Genomic DNA, 27,094 nt, shown 5'->3' with positions numbered 1-27,094 from the left:
ATTTTGTAGAATTTGAGTGTGTAAATAGTAAATTGCTGAACACAATACTGTGAAACCTGCCTTGAGATTCATGTGTTTAAGCCTGTAGTTGCTGGTTTAAATGCGGTATGGTTGTATTGTTTGCCCCAGAAATGTATATTTTGTACTTTAGAGTGTTCTGAACTTTTGAGTCGCAAAAAGTAGATCCACAATGCAATGTGTACAGTCTCTACCCATGAGCTATCGAGGATTCAGGCCCGTTGTTGGGTAAGTGATTTTGGTTGTTGGGTAAGTTACCGAAAAATAACTAGCCCTACAAGTTTACAGAGAGAAAGAAGCAGAGGGGGGATAATCCTTAAGTACAAGTCTAATGTGTTAGAGGTGTGTACTTGTTCATTTCAGATTGATCCGATTATTTAGGTAAAAACCATGAGGATTTACATTTTAGCACAACCATTCTTTAACTAACTACGCAAACAATACCTACAGGGAAGTCCTGTGATAATGCTTCAGCAAACACGAACAATACTTCTGCAACATTAAACACAATTTCAGAACTGCCAGAATATTGTATTACCAATTGCACACATTTACACGTTGATAAACTTCCATTAGAACCGTATCAGTCATTATTATGAATTGACGACTAATCAGAGCCTAACTGATTCTTATTTAAGTTAACATTTGTACAAACTGACGCAGAAAAACCACAACAACAAAACAAACTAACAAAGAAACAGCATCATACTTACATGAGACTTCGCTGTTGATTAATTCAGCTATGGAAAATACAGCAACAAAATAACACAGGAATGTGAATATGCACATGTTGTTTTAGAAAGAAAAACAAACAAACAACTTCATAACAGTAAAATAGATCTGTTCAGCAGAGAGCACAACTCACAACTGTAGGGGGTTCTTGCATGGAACACACACACACACACACACACACACACACACAATCACACACGCACACCGACACACACACACATACACACGGAAACTCACAACAACAACAAAACGACACACAAACCATTGTTCTTTCACATTGTTTTAATAAAAGCACGTGCATTCATTGTGACAACTTCATTTTATCTTCCGCCCTTTCAAATACTGCCTTCTCATTTCCCACCTCTGCTTATCCTTCATCCGGAGGGACACTAATCAGAAGTATTTAAGGACCATCGAAGTACTCAATACTTATGCAACCCTTTGATTACTTCAAACTTCAATACATCACTCGAAACCTTTGAACTGAAGAACAATGCATAACATACAAGAAGTAGAAGTTTAAAAAAATATTGAACAAGTTCACACACAAAATAAAATATTGAAAAATGCTCTTGCCTGCTGCGCGAGAGATTTAATTAAACTCGTGACCACCAACGTAACGAATTTCCAATAAGGCTCTCTATGAACTGAGCTAGCCGGGCTCACTATCTTCTGTGGTAAAAATATACATTTTGGCTTCCAATATTACACTTGAGTTCTGGAGCTTGGGGATCAGTATCGACTCGCTCCGTTCGTATTTGTGTACTGTACGTTCTGTCGATTTCACCGTTCGAGGTAAATTAAGTTGATAACGTTCAGTTCGTATCAGTTTGGAAACCAAACACGAAGTTTGTAAGCTTTTTATCCCTTGCCCAAAACGTTTTCATCAACAACACTAACTTGTTTAACACCAAGTTCCTGGGGCCTGTTTTTTCTCTCGCCAAGACCTTTCGCATAACATTATACATGCACGAAGCTAGTTCTCTTCTCCGCATTAGTTACTGAATTTGAACAACAACAAAAGAATAAAACAGAGGGCCTTCACTTTCATTTTTAGTTTTCTCTTGTCGAAAAAGCTGAGTTAGATAATAATTTTGCGGCTGACATTCATCCATGATTACCTTGTTCGAAAGTTACTCACCTTGAACCCTACACAGTGACCTTTGAACCGGTGGTGCGTGTCGGAGACGCTTTCAGATTGAATATTAACCGTTACGGATAATTGTTGTGCTTCAACGGCACATTTTGGATAATTAACAAATGCCAAAACTTGTCAGCAGTACTTAAACTAACGAGATTGTCTTAGAACGACTTGAAATGAGCTGAATGGTGACTGTAAACGTACCACATTGGCTTTGACAACCAGAGTTTTCCCCCTTGATTTGTTTTTGATTTTTCTCAACAGTATTCTGGTTTTGATTTTTAATTGTTTGGTAAAACATAATATGACATTGTTGTCCTAGTTCAGCAAGTGTACATGTGTTGTTTGAATGGCATTTTGTCACTTACATTTAAAGATTTAATGACGCTGTTTCTAAATCAATACGTTTTAGAAAGGCGACGAACCGTGTTTGCAGATGGATTTGTAATAGTTTTGCAACCAAACGCAGAAAACAACAAAAAGTTCCTTCGGTAACCATGAAATACGCTCTGTTACCCATGGAATACGCAGCGTATTCCGCTCTTCAGCTAACAAAGACAAAAAGGCAGGTCATGGGATACTCTTGAATAACCTGTTGCACAGTCAACTTGTCAAAAACCTGTTAATAATAAGACATCACAAGACTAACACGACCACTCCCAGCTGACCACACACACTCAGACGACCACAGGAACACAACCACACACACACACACACACACACACACACACACACACACACACGACCACAGACACGCGCAAAACACAAACTCAGACTTGTAACCACACACACACTCGAATACATACACACAGAGACTCACACTTTTTTCACCAAACAATTAATTAACACACGACAACACTCAGACGACTACAACCACACACACACACACAAAACACACACTCCCTCACACACACGCACATCTGCCTAATTGCATTTGAATACATACATATGTTTTATTTATTATCATGCATATCACATGCACATATCGGTGTATATACACAAACAAATCCTCAAACAATAGTTGTTCTTGTTCATCTTTTGTTAGCATTCACTGTCATATTCATTGGACTTTACAGGACATTTTTCAGTCAAACGTGTCCTCTTTGTGTCAGGCAATTAATAGTAAATGTCTCACCCCTATATTGCAAGAATATTGGATATATGTGAGTGCATCATGTTCTAGAGATGCTGCAGAACGTGGCTACGGGTTTTGTTTTACAGTTGTGCACACTTTTTGCAACAGGTTACTGAGGTTTTACTGCAAAACTACAACACAATAAAGCTTGTAGTCACTGGTGATTTAGTTACATTACAATCGAGACCACACAGTCCTGCTCGATGTACGTGTAGTACAAATGCAGAGTTGTTGCCTATTTCGTACTAACACAGGATGCATGTGTTATAGGCCTATTGGGGAAGGTTGCCCTGGTTCAGTGTGAGAAGAGCCACGGTTCTGAGTTGCACCAGGCGTATCTGTGCTTGAGTTACCTGAACGCAGTGCGGCAGCTGCTATGCGAGCTGCCCCTATGGACCTTTCCAATTGTGGCCTTACAAGGTGGAACTGAAACACAGTGGATATACATAAATTAACACAAATCTTGTCCACAAGTGATGTTACCTGCATGGCTTCAAAAACAGAAGCTTTTATACAACTATTTAATCATGATACATATAGCCTACTCGCTGTCAAAAGCAACTTAGCGAGGCGTGGTGTGAACATATTTGCTATGACACATTATGTGCATCCTGTGACTTATTTAACAAAATGGGACTGGTTGAAGGTTTTACATTACAATGTTAAAGCAGTCTGCACAGGAATTTAATCATTTTTTTGTTTATCACGCAACAATAAATCAAGACAAACATAATTCTTGAAGTATAAATATCACCATCATTTTTTGTAAGAAATGACACTTCGCATGTTTGTAAAGAATTCACCTTGTCATGTAAACGTAATAAACAAGTCGCGTAATACAACATTTAGTCAAGCTGTCAAACTCGCAGAATGAAACTGAACGCACTGCATTTTTTCAGCAAGACCGTATACTCGTAGCATCGTCAGTCCATCACTCGTAGCAAAGGCAGAGACATTGACAATCCAGAATAGCGCGGTAGTGGTTGCGCTGAGCAGGATAGCACGCTTTTCTGTATTTCTATTCTTTTTAACTTTCTGAGCTTGTTTTTAATCCAAACATTTCCTATCTATATGCTTTTGGAATCACGAACCGACAAGGAATACAATTAAATTGTTTTTAAATCAATTTCGGAAATTCAATTGTAATCATAATTTTCATATTTGTAATTTTCAGAGCTTGTTTTTAATCCGAACATAACATATTTATATGTTGTTGGAATCAGAAAATGATGGAGAATAAGATAAAATTGTTTTTGGATTGTTAAAACAAAAAGGTTTTTAATAACAATTTGTAGATTTTTAATGACAAAAGTCATTAATCAATGTTTAAGCCTCCAAGGTGAAATGCAATACCAAAGTCCGGCCGTTGTCGAAGATTGCTTGGCCAAAATGTCAATCAATTTCATTGAAAAATGAGGGTGTGACAGTGCCGTCTCAACTTTTACAAAAAGCCGGATATGACATCATCAAAGATATTTATCGAAAAAAAGAAAGTCCGGGGATTTCATTCCCAGGAACTCTCATGTGATATTTCATAAATATCGGTCCTGTAGTTTACTCTGAATTTCTCTACACACACACACACACACACACACACACACACACACACACACACACACACACACACACACACACACACACACACCCACACACACACCCACACACACACACACACCACGCCCCTCTTCGCGATTCCCCCTCTATGTCAAAACTTGACTAAATGTAAAAAGGAAGAAAAGGGTGGTGCAGGTCACTAAAATGATGTGACTGATTGATATAATCAGATCAAGGCAAACCAGGTCCCACTACAGCAGTTTTATCTAACTTGTGCAATCAGGTCAAATTTAAGTTTGGTCGATATAAGCAAATGTAGGTGTTGGTGATTTTAGACGTGACACACATTTAAGCTGGGTTTCGTGAAATTTAAAGGTTGTATTATGGTAATGTTCGATTGAGAATATCTATGACCACTAAAAGTATCCACTTTGCTATCAAAGAAATACATCTTCACTTCATCAACATATGATGTCATTGTTTGATTTATTGTTACAGCTTAGTGTCTAGGGTAATTTAGTCTTGGCTGGACAAGTGACGACGACATCATGCTTAACGTCATTGTGTCAGATAAAGACCGCAGACAGCCCCCCATGTAAGATGCCAGGTTCCACATTTAAACAACACAAAAAACACAAAATACAGCCAGCCATGCACCACCCTTGCAACAACACACATTAGGATAATACACGCTGTCTAATCAATAACACGACCTATATACAGTATGTTATGATGTAATGTATGATGATGTATTCGGTGCATGATAGTGGACGTATGCTTGTTAGTTGTAGATCTAGTACGATGTTTGAGGTTGTAATGTTTGTGCGGGTGTTATAATGCAATATGTGGCCGTATAAGGGTTCCAGTGTGTGAGTTGTACATGGCCGGGTGCTAGAGTGATGCATGAATGAGTAAGTGCATGTGGAGTTGTATGGCTGGGTGAATTGTGGGTTGCGTACGTCCGAGGGGCACATGTAGCCTGTGTGTCTGAAGTAGTGGGTATGTTGCGTAAGGGTGTGCTGATATTGAACTCCAGTTGTGTTGTGAATGTCTATGTATCTGTGTATCATGTCTTGCCACACACATGCCAAATTTCCTTGTATTGATGAGCACAATAAAACTTCTTGTATCTTGTATCTTGTATCTTGTATCTATATATTGTTTGATCCATATAATTCACATCCTCCTCGCACACAATCTAGAGGATCAAAGGCAATTGTTCTACTCGTCAAAAACTCTTCCAGCATAGTCTAAATTGTATACCATTGACAGCACGAAGCTAGCTGCTGATTCTGTATTATTTTGTTCATACAGAATAACTTTACCAACAAATAACTGCCGTTCACAAAAGTGTGTCTCCCACACTTCGTTCGTTTTTACATTTAGTCAAGTTTTGACTAAATGTTTTAACATAGAGGGGGGAATCGAGACGAGGGTCGTGGTGTATGTGTGTCTGTCTGTCTGTGTGTGTGTGTGTGTGTGTGTGTGTGTGTGTGTGTGTGTGTAGAGCGATTCAGACTAAACTACTGGACCGATCTTTATGAAATTTGACATGAGAGTTCCTGGGTATGATATCTTCAGACGTTTTTTTCATTTTTTTGATAAATGTCTTTGATGACGTCATATCCGGCTTTTCGTGAAAGTTGAGGCGGCACTGTCACGCTCTCATTTTTCAACCAAATTGGTTGAAATTTTGGTCAAGTAATCTCCGACAACGCCCGGACATCGGTATTGAATTTCAGCTTGGTGGCTTAAAAATTAATTAATGACTTTGGTCATTAAAAATCGGAAATATTAAAAACAAAATTATAAAACGATCCAAATTTACATTCATCTTATTGTCCATCATTTTCTGATTCCAAAAACATATAAATATGTTATATTTGGATTAAAAACAAGCTCTGAAAATTAAAAATATAAAAATTATGATCAAAATTAAATTTTTGAAATCAATTTAAAAACACTTTCATCTTATTCCTTGTCGGTTCCTGATTCCAAAAACATATAGATATGATATGTTTGGATTAAAAACACGCTCAGAAAGTTAAAACGAAGAGAGGTACAGAAAAGCGTGCTATCCTTCTCAGCGCAACTACTACCCCGCTCTTCTTGTCAATTTCACTGCCTTTGCCATGAGCGGTGGACTGACGATGCTACGAGCATACGGTCTTGCTGCGTTGCATTGCGTTCAGTTTCATTCTGTGAGTTCGACAGCTACTTGACTAAATATTGTATTTTCGCCTTACGCGACTTGTTTTCAATGTTTTTGACCAGGGATAGTTTGTCCCGAACATGAACGCAGTAGTAAGTACTCACTTCGAGTTCCGGGTTGACAAGCTCCCGTGTCTTGTTTAACATCATGACCTGGAAACGGGGATGTCTCTGGTACAAGTAGCCATCCACAACAACAGTGACCGGAGACAGATTGACATGGTTGATGAGTGTTGCCAAACCTTGCATTTAAAAAGGAAGGGAACCCAATTAATAGCAACGGCTCTTATGACATGGACTAAAACAGCATAAATAAGGGAGAAGCAAAACACACCTAGGAAAGTAAGAACTTACAATTAGCTGTTTTATCTCAACACCTTACCTTTGATCAAGGGCATTAATAAGAAGACGATAAACTAATTATTATTATATATGTGACCCTCCACCACGGAATGAGTCGCATGTCACCTTTGCATGATTTTCATATTTTTACATTTTCCTAAAGAGTTTGTTATGCTCTATCCAGTGGTGAAAACCGTTTTAGAAAAGAGCGGAAACTGTTTGAGTTATACGCCTGTGACTAAGGTGACCCTCACACTGTTACCATACACTCTCCGGACTTATATCAAGCCTAGCGCAGAACCGCGCGAGGTGACATGCGACTCATTTCGTGGTGGAGGGTCACATATTATCAGGTAGAATACTGATACATAATGTATTATAGATATTGTTTAACTTAGTTTAAGTAATAAGAAATTACACCTTTGGATATTGTCAGAATTTCTTTTAGTGTCCTTATCTGAACCAATTAAAGCCCCACTCCGCCTTACATGAGGTTTACAGAACGATGGAATCTTTCAGAAAATCAGCAATTCTAACCTTATGGAACACACTTGCAACAGCATTTGACAACATCGAATGACACAGTATAAGCACACGCAGACATACTCTGATTAAATAGAACTTAGCCTAGCAAGACATACTAAGAACACTAAACATTTGAGTTCATACAAAAATAGAGAATTAAATTGAATACTGGACAAACGATTACAATAAGCTTAAGGAAAACAAATCAAGGGAATGACCTACTTGCGGCTGTTAAACAGGCTGCACGCTCACAGATAATACTGCAGACGCGACGAACATTCTTGACATCCTCGTCTGTGTAGTCTTTCACTGCTAGATGATCCAGAATCTTCTTTGTATTTTGGTGAGGCTCCTCGTTGTCACTACAAACACAAGACAAAAGGTTTCAGTTGGTAATGTGCATGGAAAGAAGACATGCGGAAGGACGATACAAACATTATAATCACAAATTGACTCGAGGACACGCACATTCACACACACACACACACACAACGCACAACGCGCACACACATACGCACACACACACACACACATACTCTCACACACACACACGCACACACACACACTCACACACACACACACACACACACACAAACACATACACGTACTAACTATCGAACGATCTCTAGTATTGCAAGTCACGGGGTTTTTTGCGTTTGTTTTTGTCAATGATTGTTACGGCTGGAATTTACGTGTGTATGTCTGTATGTATGTATATTTACTCCTATCAGAAATTGTGCGTGCTTCTCTCTGTTTACTACTTAGTCTTCACACACACACACAACACTCCAACCAGGCACAAAGACAAGAACACGGTTACAGCCCTTTGCCCATGTACCTCTATTGAAAGATTCAATCAACACAACATAAGCATATTATTTCCCATGCATTCTACAAATCACTCTCACTCAACATAAAAGTTTCTATTTCTGTCAGGATACAGAAATCTAGCTGCACAGAAATACACACATGTTACTTTCTCATGCAGTCTACAATTCACGTGCACACACGTAGAACACTTCAAGCTTTGTTCCGTGAGAGCCTGTCTGTCTCACTACACACGAAGTCATTGTCTCAGGCAATACTTCTGTCAATTGTCATTTCTGTTACACACAGATAAAAAGTCACGAACGCTCTACGTCTCGTGTTTGTTAACTTGGGGAACTTATCTCCGCACAGCTCTCTCGCTGGTTACGTCTTTCCAGTCGTACTCACACCTTCAGTGGCACGCACTGGTCCACACCACCCACGCAAACTGTCTTCGCGTGGTGGAATGGGACGGGGTCCCCGATCTTCAGCGCTTCACGCTGACTCCCTCCTGCGCTCCCGAAACTCACGGCTCAGGACGCAAAGGCGGAACCTCCCGTCTCGTCTCCCCACTTCCGCGACCCACTCGGCCCGGGATGCTAAAATACACAAGTTTAAACTACCATAAGTCTCCATACCTGAATAAACTTTTCTACTCAATAATACTGCCGTTCTTTATCACTACCGTCAACTAACTTATGCGGTTACAGTATATACACCCGCTTACTCATAAGCGACTTCATTTCCGAAAAACATGTAAACATTCCCTTTTCAACAATGGCTGACAACAGCGCACGCTTTTCAGCCAATTCACACATGACTCTCCCGGTCATTTCTCAAGTCAATATTTCCGAGCAAAATAATATCTCCGAGCAAAATACAATTCAATAAATACCTGTAAACACAGCAGTTGAATCCTGCGATTCAATTCCGCGGCACGAGTCCCAACGACCTCCAGCGCCCGGTGAGCAACTTTACCAAAAAGAGACCCGTCTTCTTCCTTCAACGGTCTGTAAAGCTCTGCCCGTGCACGGCCCACAAAACGCCACCTCAGTCAACACTCTTCTCTGATTGGTCACATCTCACACATGACAGCACTGCACTGCACGGACAATATTTCACCGTGCGGTGCCTACTCAAAGTTTGTGGCCCATGAAATTTTGTACACCTGCGTCACATAACTCCAATATAAAATTATGTGCAAATCCGTTTGTCACATTACCCCCTCCTCCCAGAAAAAAAATACCGACCGAGGTTATTTTTTCTTTAGGATAACAGGTAAAAGAGGGTAACTACTTCACTGCCATACAATTTCAATATCGCATTCCACTACGGAACAAAACTGTCGTGGCTGACATAAAAACAAACTTTCTGATCCACTGATCCCATATGTGTAACAACACTACTTTATGTCTGATAAAGTACTTCTTCCTTCTCTTGGAAGATTCCACTGAGTTTTTTCTTTTAACTCACAATTTCCAGTCATGATGCTTTCTAGCTCAAACATGAAAAGTCTTTCTTTAGCATCATCAGTTTTTCTTATCCTGAGTCCACGGCTCTTCCAACATAGTACGATTACTCATGTTCCTGATGCAAAACCGACAAGTAGTCACAATATCATGCAAACCATTTCCTTGACCTCTTTCTGCGAGTGCCACCAAAGCCTACAGCAGCAGTAGTCTCTCTTGACTGTAATCTGTTCACTTCTGCCTGCAACTGACTGAGTTGTTTTGCCAAGTCCTCATTCGAACACGCAACCTTCTGATCTGGAGTCAGAACCAAAGGTCTATCAGGAGGGTTTCTTCTCTTTGCCTGCGCACGATTAGCCATAGCCGTAACCCCCTCAACATCAGGAAAACAGTCTGCACTCCCTGAAATCCCCGGAATGTTGCCTATGATCAAATCAGCCACAGGATCATTCAGGACGCAACAAACCATTTCACCCGAAATGTAAGGTGTCTCTACCATAACTTTCGCCTGAGGATAAGTAAGGACCTCCCCACCAAATGTCTTACAAGTGACGTTTCCACTGACAAACTGGTCTTTCGACACCAATCCTCTACGCACTCCAGAAATCGTTGAACCCGTGTCTCGAAGTACTGTACATTCACTCTCGTTGACACTACCATGTTCCAACTTCAAACTTTCCACAACTTTCTTAACTGGAGAAACGATCTCCGGAACAACTGCATGCTTCTTCTCACCACCTTCACGCTTCTTCTTGTTTCTTACCTGCCTAAACGGACACGATTTCCACTTATGGCCGTCAAAACCACAAGCGAGGCAAGGATTTACAGGATGTGTCCGCCATCTACACTGTAGTAACTTATGACCTTCCTCATGACACAAGTAACAAACGCTCTTTGAATCATCTTTCTGACCACCTGCACGACTACGTCCACTTTTACGTGATTTACATGCATCACCTTGTGGATATGCCTGAGCGTCAGACGTCACTTTCCCAGAACACTCGTCATTCTGGTTATCACTACGCTTAGCAAAACCAGAACCAACTCGCGGTAACTCCTGATCACCCCCGTGATTATCACCATGTGCGAAAGCAGCGCCAACATACTCTTCCTGAATACAGGAACCAGCAGAGAAAATAGTAGACCCTGACTTCCGTGATAAACGGTAATTCTCGGCAGCTGTGACCATATCATCAAGTTTAACAAGACCTCTCTCTCGAATGAAAGTTGCTACGTCGGCTGATACACTTTCAAGGAATTGTTCTCCCAGAATCAAGTCTGTTAAACCATCAGCATCTGTGGTTATCTCAGATAGCGCAACCCAACGATCAAACAATCGTCGCAACTCAATTCCAAAAGTTTGGAACGGTTCCTTTTCGCTTGGTTTACTATATCTGAGTTTTTGTCTAACAGTTTCAGATGTACACTGAAATGTCTTCAGCAAGTTTTCTTTCAAACATTGGTATGTTAGTTCACCAGCAGCAGCAAGGCTATGGTATAGGTTTAATGCATTACCCTCTAAGAGAGCAGACAAGTACGTGATCCATCTTGTCTCTTCCCATCCCAGAGATTTTGCATGAGTTTCAAACCTGAACAAGTATGAGTCTATATCATCTTGCTGTTCTCTGAATGCAGGGAGCCTGGGGTAAACAGGGCGAGCACCAACATTAGTGTGAGAATCCCGACCATTTTGCGGTGTACGCGACCCAGCACTAAGTTCAGCCTGCCTAATCTCTAGTTCTTTTTGCTTCAACTGGTGTTCTCTATCTTTATCTCTTTGTCTCTCTTCCCTTTCTTTTTCTCTTCGACTTTCTTCAATTTGCGCATCTTCCCTTTCTTTTTGTCGATCAAATTCTTTTTGTTTTCGACTTTCTTCCATTTCTAATGCTTTTTGTCTTTCATCTTTTTCTCGTTTTCTCTCCAAACGATCAAAACTTTCTTTCACGTATTTCTCACGTTTCTCTGCAGCAAGACCCAAAGTCTCTGCCTGTTTAACAAACTTGTCAAACAACACATCATAATCATCTTCGTGCTCCATTGTGCAAGTTTTTAACTCTCAAAATCACACTAAAATATGTCCAAGTTTAGAAAAAACAAATTTGAAAAAGTTTCAAAGAATAATGCAAGTTCAAGCAATCTACTTGAAAACTGTACCATAAAAAAAATCTGGCACAAGATACAATAGTCAATACAAGACCATATCCAAACACGTTTTGGCGTGAATCTTCACGCAAAAAATCCAACAATTCTGATTAAAGTCAGATACCCAGTCAATGAAGTCAAAACGAATCTTGTTTCAAACATATATACAAGTACAAAATGTCAACACAAACCTTAATTTTTAAGAAGAAGTTAAAGTATTAGAAATTTCCAGTCACTTAAAATACCAACTAAATATTTAGGAATAATATCAAAACAATGCAATAACAACACTATGAAACCAAACTCTAAACAAATGAAGTCCAACCCACAACAAAAAAATGTAGTTGGAAGCAAACAAGAACAAATTCCAAAAAATAATGAAGTGACACAATCACTCCAACTGCATAATAAATCAAATATCTTAAGTACCAAATCTACAACAATAGCGAAATAAAATAAAAACTTGAACTAATTAAAATCTATCTCAAAATACTACAACTAATCAAATTACCTTAATTAAATACAACAAGTCAATAAAACCAATCCCTATTAAACTAAAAAAAAAATCCACGTTTTAAATAGTAGCTTAAAATAACTGTATATACAACTACTAATTTAACTTAACTTAAGGTCAACAAGACAACAAACTCAATAAACCAACAAAAATTTTTTTTAATAAAACAAATGAAATAAATTTCAAAGTCAGCAAGAACCTAAATGAACAAAATTAATCAAAGTTAATCAACCTAACAAAGGCAAAGGGCAATAAACAACAGATAGATCCCTATTCCAAAGTAGAGAAGAAACAAAAATTTAACAAAATGAAAGTATAGAAAAGAGCAAGGAAAGAGAAATGAAAGACCCCACAGGAAGAAAAATGAAGCTAATCCCTCAGTGCTTAGAACTATACAGTAAGCACTACCGTAAAACTGGAGACGGTAACAGTACAAAACAGGACATGAACGACACAATTACTCAATCTGAAAAATCTCTGTCTGCGTGACCTACTGCCAAAAAATTCGAAAAACCCAACACAGGGGACAAAATTAAATTTAGTAATGCAGGGAAACAATTACAAATTTTAACTAACACAGAGTAATCGGGGTCACCAAATGTTACGGCTGGAATTTACGTGTGTATGTCTGTATGTATGTATATTTACTCCTATCAGAAATTGTGCGTGCTTCTCTCTGTTTACTACTTAGTCTTCCCACACACACACAACACTCCAACCAGGCACAAAGACAAGAACACGGTTACAGCCCTTTGCCCATGTACCTCTATTGAAAGATTCAATCAACACAACATAAACATATTATTTCCCATGCATTCTACAAATCACTCTCACTCAACATAAAAGTTTCTATTTCTGTCAGGATACAGAAATCTAGCTGCACAGAAATACACACATGTTACTTTCTCATGCAGTCTATAATTCACGTGCACACACGTAGAACACTTCAAGCTTTGTTCCGTGAGAGCCTGTCTGTCTCACTACACACGAAGTCATTGTCTCAGGCAATACTTCTGTCAATTGTCATTTCTGTTACACACAGATAAAAAGTCACGAACGCTCTACGTCTCGTGTTTGTTAACTTGGGGAACTTATCTCCGCACAGCTCTCTCGCTGGTTACGTCTTTCCAGTCGTACTCACACCTTCAGTGGCACGCACTGGTCCACACCACCCACGCAAACTGTCTTCGCGTGGTGGAATGGGACCCTGTTCTTCAGCGCTTCACGCTGACTCCCTCCTGCGCTCCCGAAACTCACGGCTCAGGACGCAAAGGCGGAACCTCCCGTCTCGTCTCCCCACTTCCGCGACCCACTCGGCCCGGGATGCTAAAATACACAAGTTTAAACTACCATAAGTCTCCATACCTGAATAAACTTTTCTACTCAATAATACTGCCGTTCTTTATCACTACCGTCAACTAACTTATGCGGTTACAGTATATACACCCGCTTACTCATAAGCGACTTCATTTCCGAAAAACATGTAAACATTCCTTTTTCAACAATGGCTGACAACAGCGCACGCTTTTCAGCCAATTCACACATGACTCTCCCGGTCATTTCTCAAGTCAATATTTCCGAGCAAAATAATATCTCCGAGCAAAATACAATTCAATAAATACCTGTAAACACAGCAGTTGAATCCTGCGATTCAATTCCGCGGCACGAGTCCCAACGACCTCCAGCGCCCGGTGAGCAACTTTACCAAAAAGAGACCCGTCTTCTTCCTTCAACGGTCTGTAAAGCTCTGCCCGTGCACGGCCCACAAAACGCCACCTCAGTCAACACTCTTCTCTGATTGGTCACATCTCACACATGACAGCACTGCACTGCACGGACAATATTTCACCGTGCGGTGCCTTCTCAAAGTTTGTGGCCCATGAAATTTTGTACACCTGCGTCACATAACTCCAATATAAAATTATGTGCAAATCCGTTTGTCACAATGATCGAATCAGAAAAGTTTGATATCGCATATATTTCTTCAAAGTCCATGCTTATTTTGACAATACTTAACTGCTAAAACCAACAACAACAACAACACGATGACGTAAGCAATATAAAGAAATCCGTATTTAAACCAAGAGAAACAGTATTTACCTTTCAATTCCCATGACACACTCTGTGTTGAAACAACCCCTGTGGAACAAATTGCACGCTCGGGACACAGACCGAAACATGAGGTTCTTCCTTGTCAGTCCTTCAAGCACCAGTCTCACGATCTCTCCAAGATACATCCCACTAACCATCTTCTCCAAACTGAAAGAGTTATAAGACAAGTTGCGTGACGCGAAATGGATACACTTAGAAAATAAATTATGTAAAACTCACAGAATGAAACTGAACGCACTGCGACAGTTAACGACAAGCTCACTGATCGCTTGCATTGACAAGCCAGTATAGGGAAGAAGCGCATAGCACTTCATGTGAAAGCACTTTTCTCTATTCTTGTTAACATTTTGAGCTTGTTTTTAATCCAACCAAACATAATATATCTACATATTTTTTTGAATCAGGAAATGACAAAGAATAAGAAACAAATCATTTTGGATCAGTTACTACAGTTTGAATTCAAACCAAACTCATTTATCAATTGTTAAGCTTCCAAGCTAAAATGTAATCCCATAGTCCGTGCTTCGTTGGAGATTGCTCGATCAAAATTTCAATCAATTAGATCAAAAATTGATAGTATGACAGTGCCGCCTCCACTTTCACAAGGAACCGGATATGACGTAATCAAAGAGATTGATAAAAAAAGAGAGAAAACAAACACATCTGGGGATATCATTTGCAGGAATTCTCAACAATTGGCTAGATGCAAAATACGTATGTCTTATTGCGTATTTAACTGGATTTAAAAGGTGCATCCGATGAGTCGGTGACAATCTTTACCCAAAACACGAGAAGCTCAATGCAAATATGTACACTGACAAAGAACTCTGGGACAATCTTCGGTAACAATTAAACTGCTGTTTGGGGAACTTGAATCACCTTGTACTTACTATAATTATGATAATAATTAAATATAGGCATCAAATGAAACAACAATGCCAAATAACAAAATAAAAAAACAATCTGAAGGATTATACTGACAGAAAGTATAGCCTTTTGCCCTCATGGTTCATGAGCAATGTTCAATTTTCATTTTAAGCTCGCAACAACGCTGATTACGGTGATTAATTCTAGAACATTCAATCTCGGTATAGTGCTTCAAAATCACTCCATCTATATGAGCGAGGTAACTTACATCTGACTGCCAGGTCTACTGGAATACTCATCCAGTTCTTTGTCATTATCTGTTCTGCAGAAATTAAGACAGCCATTTTCCCCAAGTGCTCCCAGCTCTGTGTTGATAATCATCTGAAGGCAAACATCGATAAGCTTTAAAACCAAAGAAACAGTAATAACAGTGTTGTTATTGTTCGTTATAGCGGGGTCTTTATAACCTTCTGCAGCGGGGTAGGCCAACTGAGCGTCTTTTAGTCCACATCAGTGGCCTTTGTGTGATAATACAAAGTGATCAAGGTAAAACAATGTACCAATTTCATTTTGCTCTAACAGGGTTGTGTGAGCATATTTCAGATTAATTGTAAGGCAAATTAAAGAACATGGTTTGATATGTATGAAGGTAACAGTTTGGATGACATTGACGGCGATTCAGGAATCCTTGATGGCCGACAAATAGATCCCTGCGCCTTGAGTCCGAGTCTGGAGATACGCGCGCGATATAAGACTTCATATAATAATAATTTGTGATCAAATCAACGATACCTTAAAGCGTTTTTGCGAGATGAAATTTGATAAAGGCCATACTCTCCGTCTTGTAGCCAATTTAAAGTTCACAGGGAGTGTCCAAAACCAGAATGTTGGAATAATAGCCGCAAATTCACAACTTAAATTTAGCTCAATTTTTTTCTCAGCGATGCAGTTCAACAAGACTCATTTATCCTCAATCGTTTGAGTGCTGTCTGAAAAAAAGCAAGACTGAAAGCTTTGTTTAATTGTACAAGTTTGTTATAAAGCCTTACCTTATGCTAATGAATTTGTTTAGTCTTTGTGTAATATCGACTTCAGTGAAATGTAGGACACGACAACACCTTGAAAAACTGTCATGCATTCGGCATGACAACCGAACAGGGCCGGGTCACATTTGAAACAATCAATCCTACTATGTGTTTAAAATGAAAATGGTCAGCCGAAATAACATGTTCTCTGGTTGTCAAAACCTCCAGCATCTTAGAATGTAACTGCAAAGGATTCAGCAGTCATCTTAATCGCACATCTCCTGGTCTGCCTACAAGAACACTGTGTGTATTATAATCTGGTCACAAATTACGCGAAGGTAATTTTGGATTCTCTTCAAACAATGCGAACCAAATTGATATTTTCATAAACGTAAATGTCTCTTCAATACTTTGCCTCAAAATCACAACCAAATAAAAAAAATTAAAAAAAACCACACACACACACACACACAAAAAAAACCACACAACTGGTAAACAATACTTTGGGGACATCATCATCATCATCATCATCATCATCATCATCATCATCAGCAGCAGCAGCAGCAGCAGCAGCAGCAGCAGCAGCAGCAGCAGCAGCAGCAGCAGCAGCATCGTCGTCGTCGTTGTCATTAATGTTTTTCCGTCTTCCTTGTTTTAAACTAAACTCAGCAAAACAATCATTGCGACAATTTTGTCACCTCGATTACAAGCATTAATTCCCGTGTCTTTTCATGTAAACGTTTATGTAAGGCCGTCCACTTGACTATCTGGTACACCTTTCGTATCAAAGATGTCTTTAACAGGGATCACGTGACTGCTCAAATAAGGGAACCCCCTACATCTTCCTGGCAAAAACGGAAAGGAATGTTGAGGGGCACCATGATAAAAAGAGCTGTATTAATGCAACGACTAATCGGTTATCTTTCACACACAAAATACGCAAGCCAACTACTAAAAATGTCCTCGGTAGAAAATTGGTTTGATGTTATCCTCGTATGTTAAAGGTTTCCAAGTTATGCCAATTATGATTAATTGTCGATCTTTAATTTGTCCCTTTCGTTTTTGTCACGTCGAATGTGGGTATGCCCTTTTCTGAGGGCCTGTTGCGTGATCCATGTTACGAAAGATGTGCAACATAATCAAGTGGATGGCATTAAGCATCATACAGTTTGAATTATCTGACACGGGAATGTATATATATATGGTTTTATTGCTTTCAATACAATACAAACTCAGTGAACCTGTACCGCTTTTCCATCTTGAGGACCTTTCGTTGAAATACGTGTCCTGTTTTCCAAGTAACAGGCGTTGAGTCCGCCATCCACGATAAGACCGATCAGACAATCTGGATTGCTGTCCGCCACCGACGCAAGGGTACTAACGTTGTCATTGACAATGGCCACAATCTGAATCTTTGAACTATTTTTCTGTATGTATTTTAAACATAAAGCAACATTACAAAACCGCTAATGAACAGGCAAAACACACACATACACACACACACACACACACACACACACACACACCCATACACACACGCACACACATCATTACACACACACACACACACACACACACACACACACACATGTATCTATAAACACGCTTACACACAAACACAGACTTACACATACAGACACACACACACACACATACACACACACACACACACACACACACACACACACACACACACACACACACCTACTACATATCAGATGGTTGTATTAACTTGTAAAACAATGTTACAGACACCACAATCCGCAAATACTGCAGAAAGTTACATGCACACATCAGCATCAGACATAATATGTGCACACACACACACACATACATGTATACATAAATATATAATGGTTACATGCATATATACATGCATGTATACATACATACATACAAACATACATACATGCATGCATGCATGCATACATACATACATACATACATACATACATACATACATACATACATACACAAATACATACATACATACATACATACATACATACATACATACATACATACACACATACATACATACATACATACATACACACATACATACATACATACACACATACATACATACATACATACATACATACATACATACATACATACATACATACATACATACATACATACATACATACATACATACATACATACATACATTAAGGCCCTACCTTGCTTTTGTTTATGGCACCTCTGATTAATTCATGAATGTCTTGTCCTTGTACGTCCTTGCAGGTGACCTCCTTGGTCAATTTGACAAGGCACGCTCTGTCTGGGCCCTCATGTTGGCAGGGAAAGGGGAAAATCAAAGCTAAGGGCCACTCCTTGCCTGCCAGTTTCCTCTTCTTTGTGAACTTGAAGATACACATTGCAATGAAACCAGACAGCTGAAACAAAATCATTAATGTAAGATCAATACATGTTGTCCTGATGTTCGCCTTATGAAATGAAACTGAACAGGTACAGGGTAGTGGTGGCATATTTGCTGCATATCGGAAGACGTAAACTTAGAGCGGTACAATTTGACTGCCTTAAACAAAAATCGATAAAACACAGATTTACTTGCCTCAGACCTTTGGACTTTTGCTATTTAGATGTGCCTTCTTAGGTCCTTGATTATTACAGAATAGAGTTTGCAAGAAACCAACGAGTACAACGTCTTCAATACCTGAATTTGAAATGCTATCAAATGACGACTGACAGCTACCTCTAGATTTACGTTTGACTAATTGGTGCAGGAAATGCGCTGTATTTGATCTTGGAGGTAAAACTATATTTTCAATGTGTTATTGCACATGGTAGCGCGCACAACAGATTTGAACAAACAGTCCTTGTTTTCAATTGTTTTCCAACTAGCACAGAAAAAGCTGCTGTTTTTCTATTAACTGATCACATTTCCATTCAATACATTCAAAAGTCCGACTTCAAATTGGTCAAACAGCCCAACATCATAATTGACGTTCTATTACCTGATGAATAAACATTGACGCTCTCACAGAGAGACTCTTTGCGAGGTTGTTATTAATGTTGGGTTTGACCCAGATGTCTTTGTGACAGAAGTTTGAACCTAATGTGCATAACACTGATTATTAAGTTTGTTAGCACATTTTTGATCTACACACAACATTTGACATGTTTGGATTCAGGAAAAAAATACAATGCGATTTGTAAATCTGTTGTTGCAATAAAAATGTCAACTTCAAGGCTAATTGTAACTGACAATTTATCTGTTTCAAATGTTCCTTATCTTAAACGCAATACATAAGTCCAGACTGTGTCAAGAAATATTTGACCAACATTGTAATTATTTTGATTGAAAAATACGCTTGCTACAGTGCCTTCAACATTTCGAAATGCTGGTTATGACGTTATCAAACGTTTGTCTCTACACATCGTTTGGGAATATCATCTTGAGGAGTTAACGTGTACGAGGGCTGCTTGGACCATTCGTAGCCTTCACATGAAGGAGTTTGGCTACAGTTTTCAAAACTGGTACAGATTTTCACTTCCGTCTATTAGAGGAATGGGTACATTTTTATGTCTCCCTCACCAATGAAAATTATATACTTCCCAATGCCTCGGAAAATGTTTACAATGAGGAGTAATAACATGGTTTAAAACGTACAAATATTCATGATATTGTACAGACTTACTGGTAGAAGGCAACGACTCCAAATGTGAAAGACCAACATGCTTGCAACCATGAAACTGTGCAGGGTGAATGATGTGGTTATGGTTGACTGACACATGACTGTGAGAAACATATCTACTACACTCGCCACTATGGCAAAACGTTTGACACCAGATTAAAAGCAAACGTGATACACCATGGCATGTCAATCTCTTTTGAAATGAAACTAATTCTGTTGACTGTGTTCATTGATTTGTGACCATCGATAAACCGTGGGTTTTGTCACGGTAACCTAGCTGACACCAAAAAGCAGTCTAAGCAATGGGAACACTGGGGCTCTCTCTTACTGAAGAAAACAAATGCGATCAAAAATGACAGTCATGACGTGAGTCTGGAGATGTAAAATGCCGAGTCTCAGTGACAATTACAAATAATGGACGAAGTTTGCGGATCAGCAAAAAAATGCGATCTTCAGCGAGCTTTTTCATGACTGGGAATTGAGAGCATTGTTTTGTTTACAATTCACTGCGACAAGGTATGTGACCCATTCATTCATCCTTTCTTCAGTCTTTCAAAGAAAACTGAGGTTTGTGTGCCACAGTTTGATCGAGTCTTAGTCACTCTGCCAGTCCACCTGCGCAAGCGAGTAATTAATGCGCGGTTGAAGAGTTCCGTGAACATCATTCAGTTCTGCTAACACTTTTCAGCAGTTTATTTGGTCTTGAATAAAATCAAGTATATATATATGTATGGCGTTCTTTCGCTGAGGCGATAAAGGCATATACTTTTTTTGTTCATGTTTTGGTATCGCTAAGGACATTTTCTTCCGAGGTATTGAGTAGCAGACGAGTAGCCCCCGTGTTCCAACGTCAAATACGGTATGCAGTTTGGTTTTCTGAGGCAAGACAGAGTATAGAACCGCTTCATGTTCTTGTCATTCAAGGATGTGTACATGTGCTTGCATGTATGTGCTCTGTTTTTGAAATAAAATATATTTGATAATTGACCGACGGGTTGCAGTCCTTATATAAGTACCTCTGTTTGGACAAATCCGGGAGGGAATTAAACAACTCTAGTCTCTAAACACAATGTGAGAGTTACTTGCCTTGAGACATGACATGCTCGCGCTGCTAGTTTGCACAAGGTAGATTTTGATTCAGAAAACAACAAAATTCATGGATTTTATATTCGATTTCGGGTGTTGAAACCTACAGTTGTTAGTTTAAATGCGGTATGTTTGTGTTGTCTGCTTTACATATGTATATGTTGTACATGTGAGCCTTTAGAACTTTTCAGTCGCTAAAAGTAGTGCCCACAAAGTGTAGCTTCACAACCCATGAGCTATCCAAGATTCGGGCTTGTTGCTGGGTGGTTACGTTGTGGTTGCTGAGTGTTTACCGAAAAATAAACAGCCCTTCCAGTTTACAGAGGGAACTAAGTAGAAGGGGGAATACTATTGGATAACAAGGACATATTTGGTGACATTTCTTGAAAGGGGCCAGACTGAGCGCAAAGCTGACCAAATATGTGTGATTTTGTGTGTGCAAACAGTCCGCCTGCATGTAAGCCAGCTATTGCGATGTCAACAATTCATAGTTGCAGCTTTAAATCCCATAGCAAAAGAAGGCGTCCTCTCCCTATTCACCTTCACAATGTCGCCATCGATGATTGGCACTTAAGTTATTTTTCTACAAATGTTGTGCCACTTTGCATTAACCCGAAGTCTGGCACATTCACATATTATCCTGGAAGTTCCAAAACAAAATGTCAAGGTCCCCCTCCAAATTGACATAAACAACTCTCGTTTTACAGCTCATGCGATTGAAACCTGCATCAGTTTTGGAATGGCAACGCACAAGAATAATGGAAGCCAGCTATCCAAAACCAACCTGTTCTGGATAACTTTTGCCAAGTTGTGCCTATTTCTCATCTGTTGTTGATGTTTTAATTGGTACTTACGTTGTTGTCAGGTCGAATTATGGAAACCCTGATTGAGCGGGAGTCACGTGACCTCTTTAAAATAACTCCCAAAAGTGTTCCAGATAGCCAAATTGAGTGTCTCAAATGACACATCAAGTTTAAATGAAATGATATGGGACATGAATGCTTTGGTTGGGGTGCACACATTGTTGCAATATGTTTTTGTTAAGTATAAAAACAAACACATCTAAAGTCAATGAAGTATACCCGTTCGAGAGTGTCGAGTTGAACTCCAGTAGGAGGAGTGTAATTCTCAGACTCGATTACACTGGCATTATGGTCCTGAAGTCTCACGAGGGCAAGCTCGACACGAGGGAGATTTAGTTCCAGAACCAAAAACTCTTCTTTATCTGCAAAGATAAATACACACACTTTTATGATTACCCTATATAAAGGCATGGAGTTTACCAAAGTCTGTATGCTCTTTTGACTAATGCTTATTTAAATACCCTAGGAGGATAAGATAAGGATACAATTTCATATAGTCCTGTGAGGTTACCCTCATGGAAATTCGGGCTGTTTTCTCACTGGCGAAAGCGAGCTGCCATACAGAATACGGCGCTACCCATGTTTAAATTATTATTCCTGCATGCGTGTATTCATGTTTCTATCCCCGAGACTGTCGCTGAGAACTTGGGTTGTTTAGTACGATGTTTGAGGTTGTAATGTTTGTGCGGGTGTTATAATGCAATATGTAGCCGTATGAGGGTTCCAGTGTGTGAGTTGTACATGGCCGGGTGCTAGAGTGCTGCATGAATGAGTAAGTGCATGTGGAGCTGTATGGCTGGGTGAATTGTGGGTTGCGTACGTCCGAGGGGCACATGTAGCCTGTGTGTCTGAAGTAGTGGGTATGTTGCGTAAGGGTGTGCTGATATTGAACTTCAGTTGTGTTTTGTAAATGTCTATGTATCAGTGTAGTATGTCTTGCCAAACACATGCCAAATGTCCTTGTACTGATGAGGACAATAACACTTCTTGTATCGTGTATATTGTATCTTGTATCGTGCGCTGCGTGCACACGGAGGTGTTCGGCCACCAAGGAGAGTATGCACAAAGATGACTCTGGGAAATAAATCCCTTATTAACGTGGGGATCAAACTCACTCCGATAGCGACACCTGGTTTTGAAGTGAGCGCCGCTACCGTGTGAGCTATTTCCCCGCCTATCTGCTCAATGGCAAATGAAAGTACATTTTAAAAAAACTGTCTTAGACAACATATCAAACTCAATGAATTATCATTTTAAAAACAGCTTATAAAGGGTTTATAACTACGCACTATATCTCAATTTCAGCAGTCTATGCAATGAAATGGTGTGACTGCGTGCACGTGTAGTTTTTGTGTGTGGCAGATACATCCAGTCAACATCAGTAGAAATGTCCAGCTTATAACTTTTCATAATTCACAACGATGAGGAAACAGAATTCACGTGTCCAAAAGAAGAAAAAAAAAGCCTAATGTTTCAAGAAACTATTTAAAATCGTGTATTTGATCTTGCAAATCATAATTATGTTTCCTTTCAATTTTACTCATTTATTCAGTGGTGATTCTTGAGCATATGAGTGATACCCAACACTTAAGTATCTTGAAAAGAAAGCAAGAACACATAATTGTCTTGTATATCTATACTAATACATTTTTGAATTTACAAACAAATCTTTTTACAAAAGCGACGTCATTTGCGTTATTTTCCTCAGGGGTAGCTTGAAAGCATGTCTGACATTTTAAGATTGTTGGGGTTGGGGGTAAAGTTAGATAGCATAAGATAAGATAATTCGTTGTCTACGAAAGTAATGGTATAACAAGCTCTAGCCCTAAAAAGGGATTACACTGGTAATAAACACTATACATTAACTTAATTTTACATACATAACAAACAGTATATCTTACACACATGAGTGTTTTTGTATATCTTAGAGGATGAACAAACCAAACCAAGAAAGTAAATATAAGCACAAAAAACCATGTAAGCAGAAAACATTGCAGAGCAAAAGCAGCTTTGCACTCACATTGGAACATAGCAATACAAAGAGAAGAGAACAATTAAATTTAATGACCAAACAGCAAGTTGCCACACAGTCTTAACAATAATAGGAGCCGTAGGAAAATCTGTTTTCTTTAGGAGGAAAGGAAACTCTCCTCGCGTGGAAACTGCAGCCGCTTTTGATGCCACTAGACTCTGTTACAAAAGCGCAAAGTTTGTTTTGGCCAAATGTATTGTAAAGTAATCAAATCTTGATTTGTGTCTTTTCTCTATCAGTGTTCTTCGGGTTCAATCATGTGATTGTTGTTTTGTTTACACAAATCCAAAATCAGACAGACTGCTAACGGTCCAAAATGTGTTTACATGTCCGCAGAAGAACCTCTGTAATTTGTCGGTAGTTTGTGTGTGAAAAGTTCCCCCTGTTTGGCTTGTTATCACTGGCCATTACTTCTGGAAGCTAAAGACAAAAACAGTTTAATACACGTCAGTCAGAAACCAGTCAGAAAAAGGACGTTTGACATGTGCAAAGAGCGTAGTTTTATGGAACTTGGTCAAATTAGCAAAAACAGCCGTCATCTCTCCAAACACTACACCAATCTGGACCTGTTACACTATCCAAGGCATCTCATCATAAACACGTATATGGGTCATTCTCCAAAGCTGCGCACCGCCGATACCACTTCTAAAAATAGATGCAATGTGAACAAAGTTTAAAACTGTTCCCCATTTTTTTGTGTGCAGACTATAGAAGAATATTGTAAGAGACAATATTTAAATATTTTTGTTTCAAAATGTTGGTCTGTGTTTACTCAGTTGAATGAATGGTGTTCATTCGTTTGCGAAAATGGGTGGTCGTTTTCTGACATGAAAAAGCTGACTGAAAGTGTTGGTCAGCAAACTGAACAGAATCATTATAACTGATCGTTTCCAGCACTGATAACATTATCATGTGATGTTACTTTTCTCATGCTGTGAAAGTTTGTTTTAAAAATATTTGTTAATCTTGCCAAATTTGGCATTCTTCTTTACGATCAACAACGTAACACTCTGTTTCCCACATGTACACGCTTTGTTTTGCAACTCTACAGCAAGCTCCGAAATCTGGGTGGTACTACTTTTTGTCTCGAACACAATGTCCACTGTGTTCCTTGTGTGTACGCGCAATGAGAAACACTAAGGTTGAGCTAACAAAAAATATTTCGTTGTGTAATGCTATTACCCAGTTTTGTTTCCAGTTTCTGATGTTATCAAAACATTTTACTAGATCGTACAAAAGACGAAATATTTCAGAACTATTTTGACACACATTCCCTCTACTACCAAGCGAAAGGATATAATGCACTTCGGCTGACCACGCGGTTTACATCGCCAACGATATTCAGTTTGAATTTGGGTTCTCATTGTGTTGCATGTGTGACGTTGTTATCCCGACACTTCTGTGCTGATCTAAAGGTAAGTTTACAGCAAATTCTATGCATATAAATGCTTATGCATTGTTTAAATAAATAACTGTATGATTGTTCTTTACGTTCGGCTAAGATGAGTGTGCTCTTGACTTGACAAAATACCGAACTTGATCTGAACCCAGTTTCATACTTGATTTCAACAGTCAGTAAATTTTTGGATCTCCGGCGAAACTCTTTTCAAACTTGTGCTCCGATACTTTTTGTAACAATAGATAGCATTTTTTTGGTGCAGATTTTGCTTCTGTAACTTTTCAACAGTATTATTCATATACGCGCCTTGATTGAATACTTTCTTGCTTCGATTTAAAATTTCTCATCAACCTCGTAACGAGGAAGACCGGATGGCTGACAGTCTCCCGATTCTTTGTGACGAAGTTAGCCCGATTGTAGGGTAATCGGACACACAATCTTTTTCAGAAGCCAAACGTGTATCAATCACGGCTGTATTTTATGTTGTTTTTAACTGCAAAAAACTGTTCGGGAATTTAGGGATGTCGTTAGGCGTCGGACATCGGACATATAACGATGAAAATCCCCAAATGTCCGATTCACATTGCCGCATGTCGGTCAGATGTCCTATCGTTTTAGCCTGAGCGTGGTCATTGTCCGATATGTACTCCATTCCTTCGGACAGCGCGATATATTCGCCTTACGCGACTTGTTTTTAGGTCATTGCAACCCTCACCAACTGACCTGACTGTTGTGGTAAAGGGCCGACAAAAGTGGGATACATCTTTACGTCCGCTGCTGTCCCTGCGTCTCCCTTGAGACCTTTGCTCATTTCCTTGTCTAACAGCTTCATTATTTCTTTCAATTTTGGATGTGATAGCTTAAATTCCTTCAAAAACTCTTCAACCTGCAAGTATAAAACAAAATGTAATACGATTGGAAAAGAAAACAAATGACTGCTATGGTAACATTTCGATTTTAAAGTACAGTCTTTTTCTTCTGTGTTCATAAGATGTAAATCCTTAGTACACTCCGTCACTCGTGTTTTACGTAAATGCCCCCACCCCTCCTTCCGCCAACCCCTGCTGTTAAGACTGATATACTGTGTTTTTAAGATATGAATGCTGGGTAAACGGTATTTTCTTTTTTATATAGCAGAAAAAAGCAATGTCATAGATTACATGATATTCTCTGTGCATACGAAGTCTTGTGCTTGTGTGTTCACACGAAGGAGAAAAAGGCACTGCATGGCAGGTCTGCACAAGAGTTGACCTTTGAGATCGTGCAAATCTCCAACCGTTACCCATCAGTCTCATCCAGGATCCTTCTCTTCTTCTTCTTCGTTCATGGGCTGAAACCCCCACGTTCACTCATGTTTGTGCACGAGTTGCTTTTTACGTGTATGACCGTTTTTACCCTGTCATTCAGGCAGCCATACGCCGCTTTAGGGGGAACCATGCTGGGTGTTTTTTGTGC

General features: G+C 39.3%; 2 protein-coding genes across 3 annotated transcripts in view; one reads left to right on the top strand and one right to left on the bottom strand.

Annotated features, from left to right (window-relative positions):
• Positions 1 to 27,094, top strand: part of LOC138972755 (hexokinase type 2-like) — a 289,080-nt gene that overhangs the window by 200,573 nt on the left and 61,413 nt on the right. The gene's annotated exons all lie outside the window — the stretch shown is intronic.
• LOC138972753 (hexokinase type 2-like) lies at positions 1,015 to 26,542 on the bottom strand. 2 transcript variants are annotated; one of them, XM_070345424.1, is made up of 9 exons: positions 26,363 to 26,542; positions 22,428 to 22,570; positions 18,781 to 18,996; positions 17,836 to 18,021; positions 15,838 to 15,950; positions 14,691 to 14,849; positions 7,881 to 8,020; positions 6,897 to 7,033; positions 1,015 to 3,452 (listed from the first exon to the last, which is right to left on the bottom strand). In XM_070345424.1, the coding sequence occupies exons 1-9, from the start codon at positions 26,469 to 26,471 to the stop codon at positions 3,291 to 3,293; spliced, it is 1,365 nt and encodes a 454-aa protein (XP_070201525.1). In that variant the 5' UTR covers positions 26,472 to 26,542; the 3' UTR covers positions 1,015 to 3,290. The 2 variants fall into 2 exon arrangements, with proteins under 2 accessions (XP_070201525.1, XP_070201526.1); XM_070345425.1 differs by having other exon boundaries at positions 17,842 to 18,021; positions 26,363 to 26,541.

Source organism: Littorina saxatilis, linkage group LG8, assembly GCF_037325665.1.
Source record: "Littorina saxatilis isolate snail1 linkage group LG8, US_GU_Lsax_2.0, whole genome shotgun sequence".
Classification (NCBI taxonomy): domain Eukaryota; kingdom Metazoa; phylum Mollusca; class Gastropoda; order Littorinimorpha; family Littorinidae; genus Littorina; species Littorina saxatilis.
This window is presented reverse-complemented; position numbering and strand designations above follow the sequence as displayed.

Coding starts and splice junctions, on each gene's coding strand:
- LOC138972753 (XM_070345424.1), bottom strand. CDS start 26,471: ATGAAGCTGTTAGACAAGGAAATGAGCAAAGGTCTCAAGGGAGACGCA. Junction 15,951..17,835: donor AAGATGGAAAAGCGGTACAG/GTTCACTGAGTT, acceptor GTTTGCCTTCAG/ATGATTATCAACACAGAGCT. Junction 3,453..6,896: donor TTGTCAACCCGGAACTCGAA/GTGAGTACTTAC, acceptor ACTGTGTTTCAG/TTCCACCTTGTAAGGCCACA.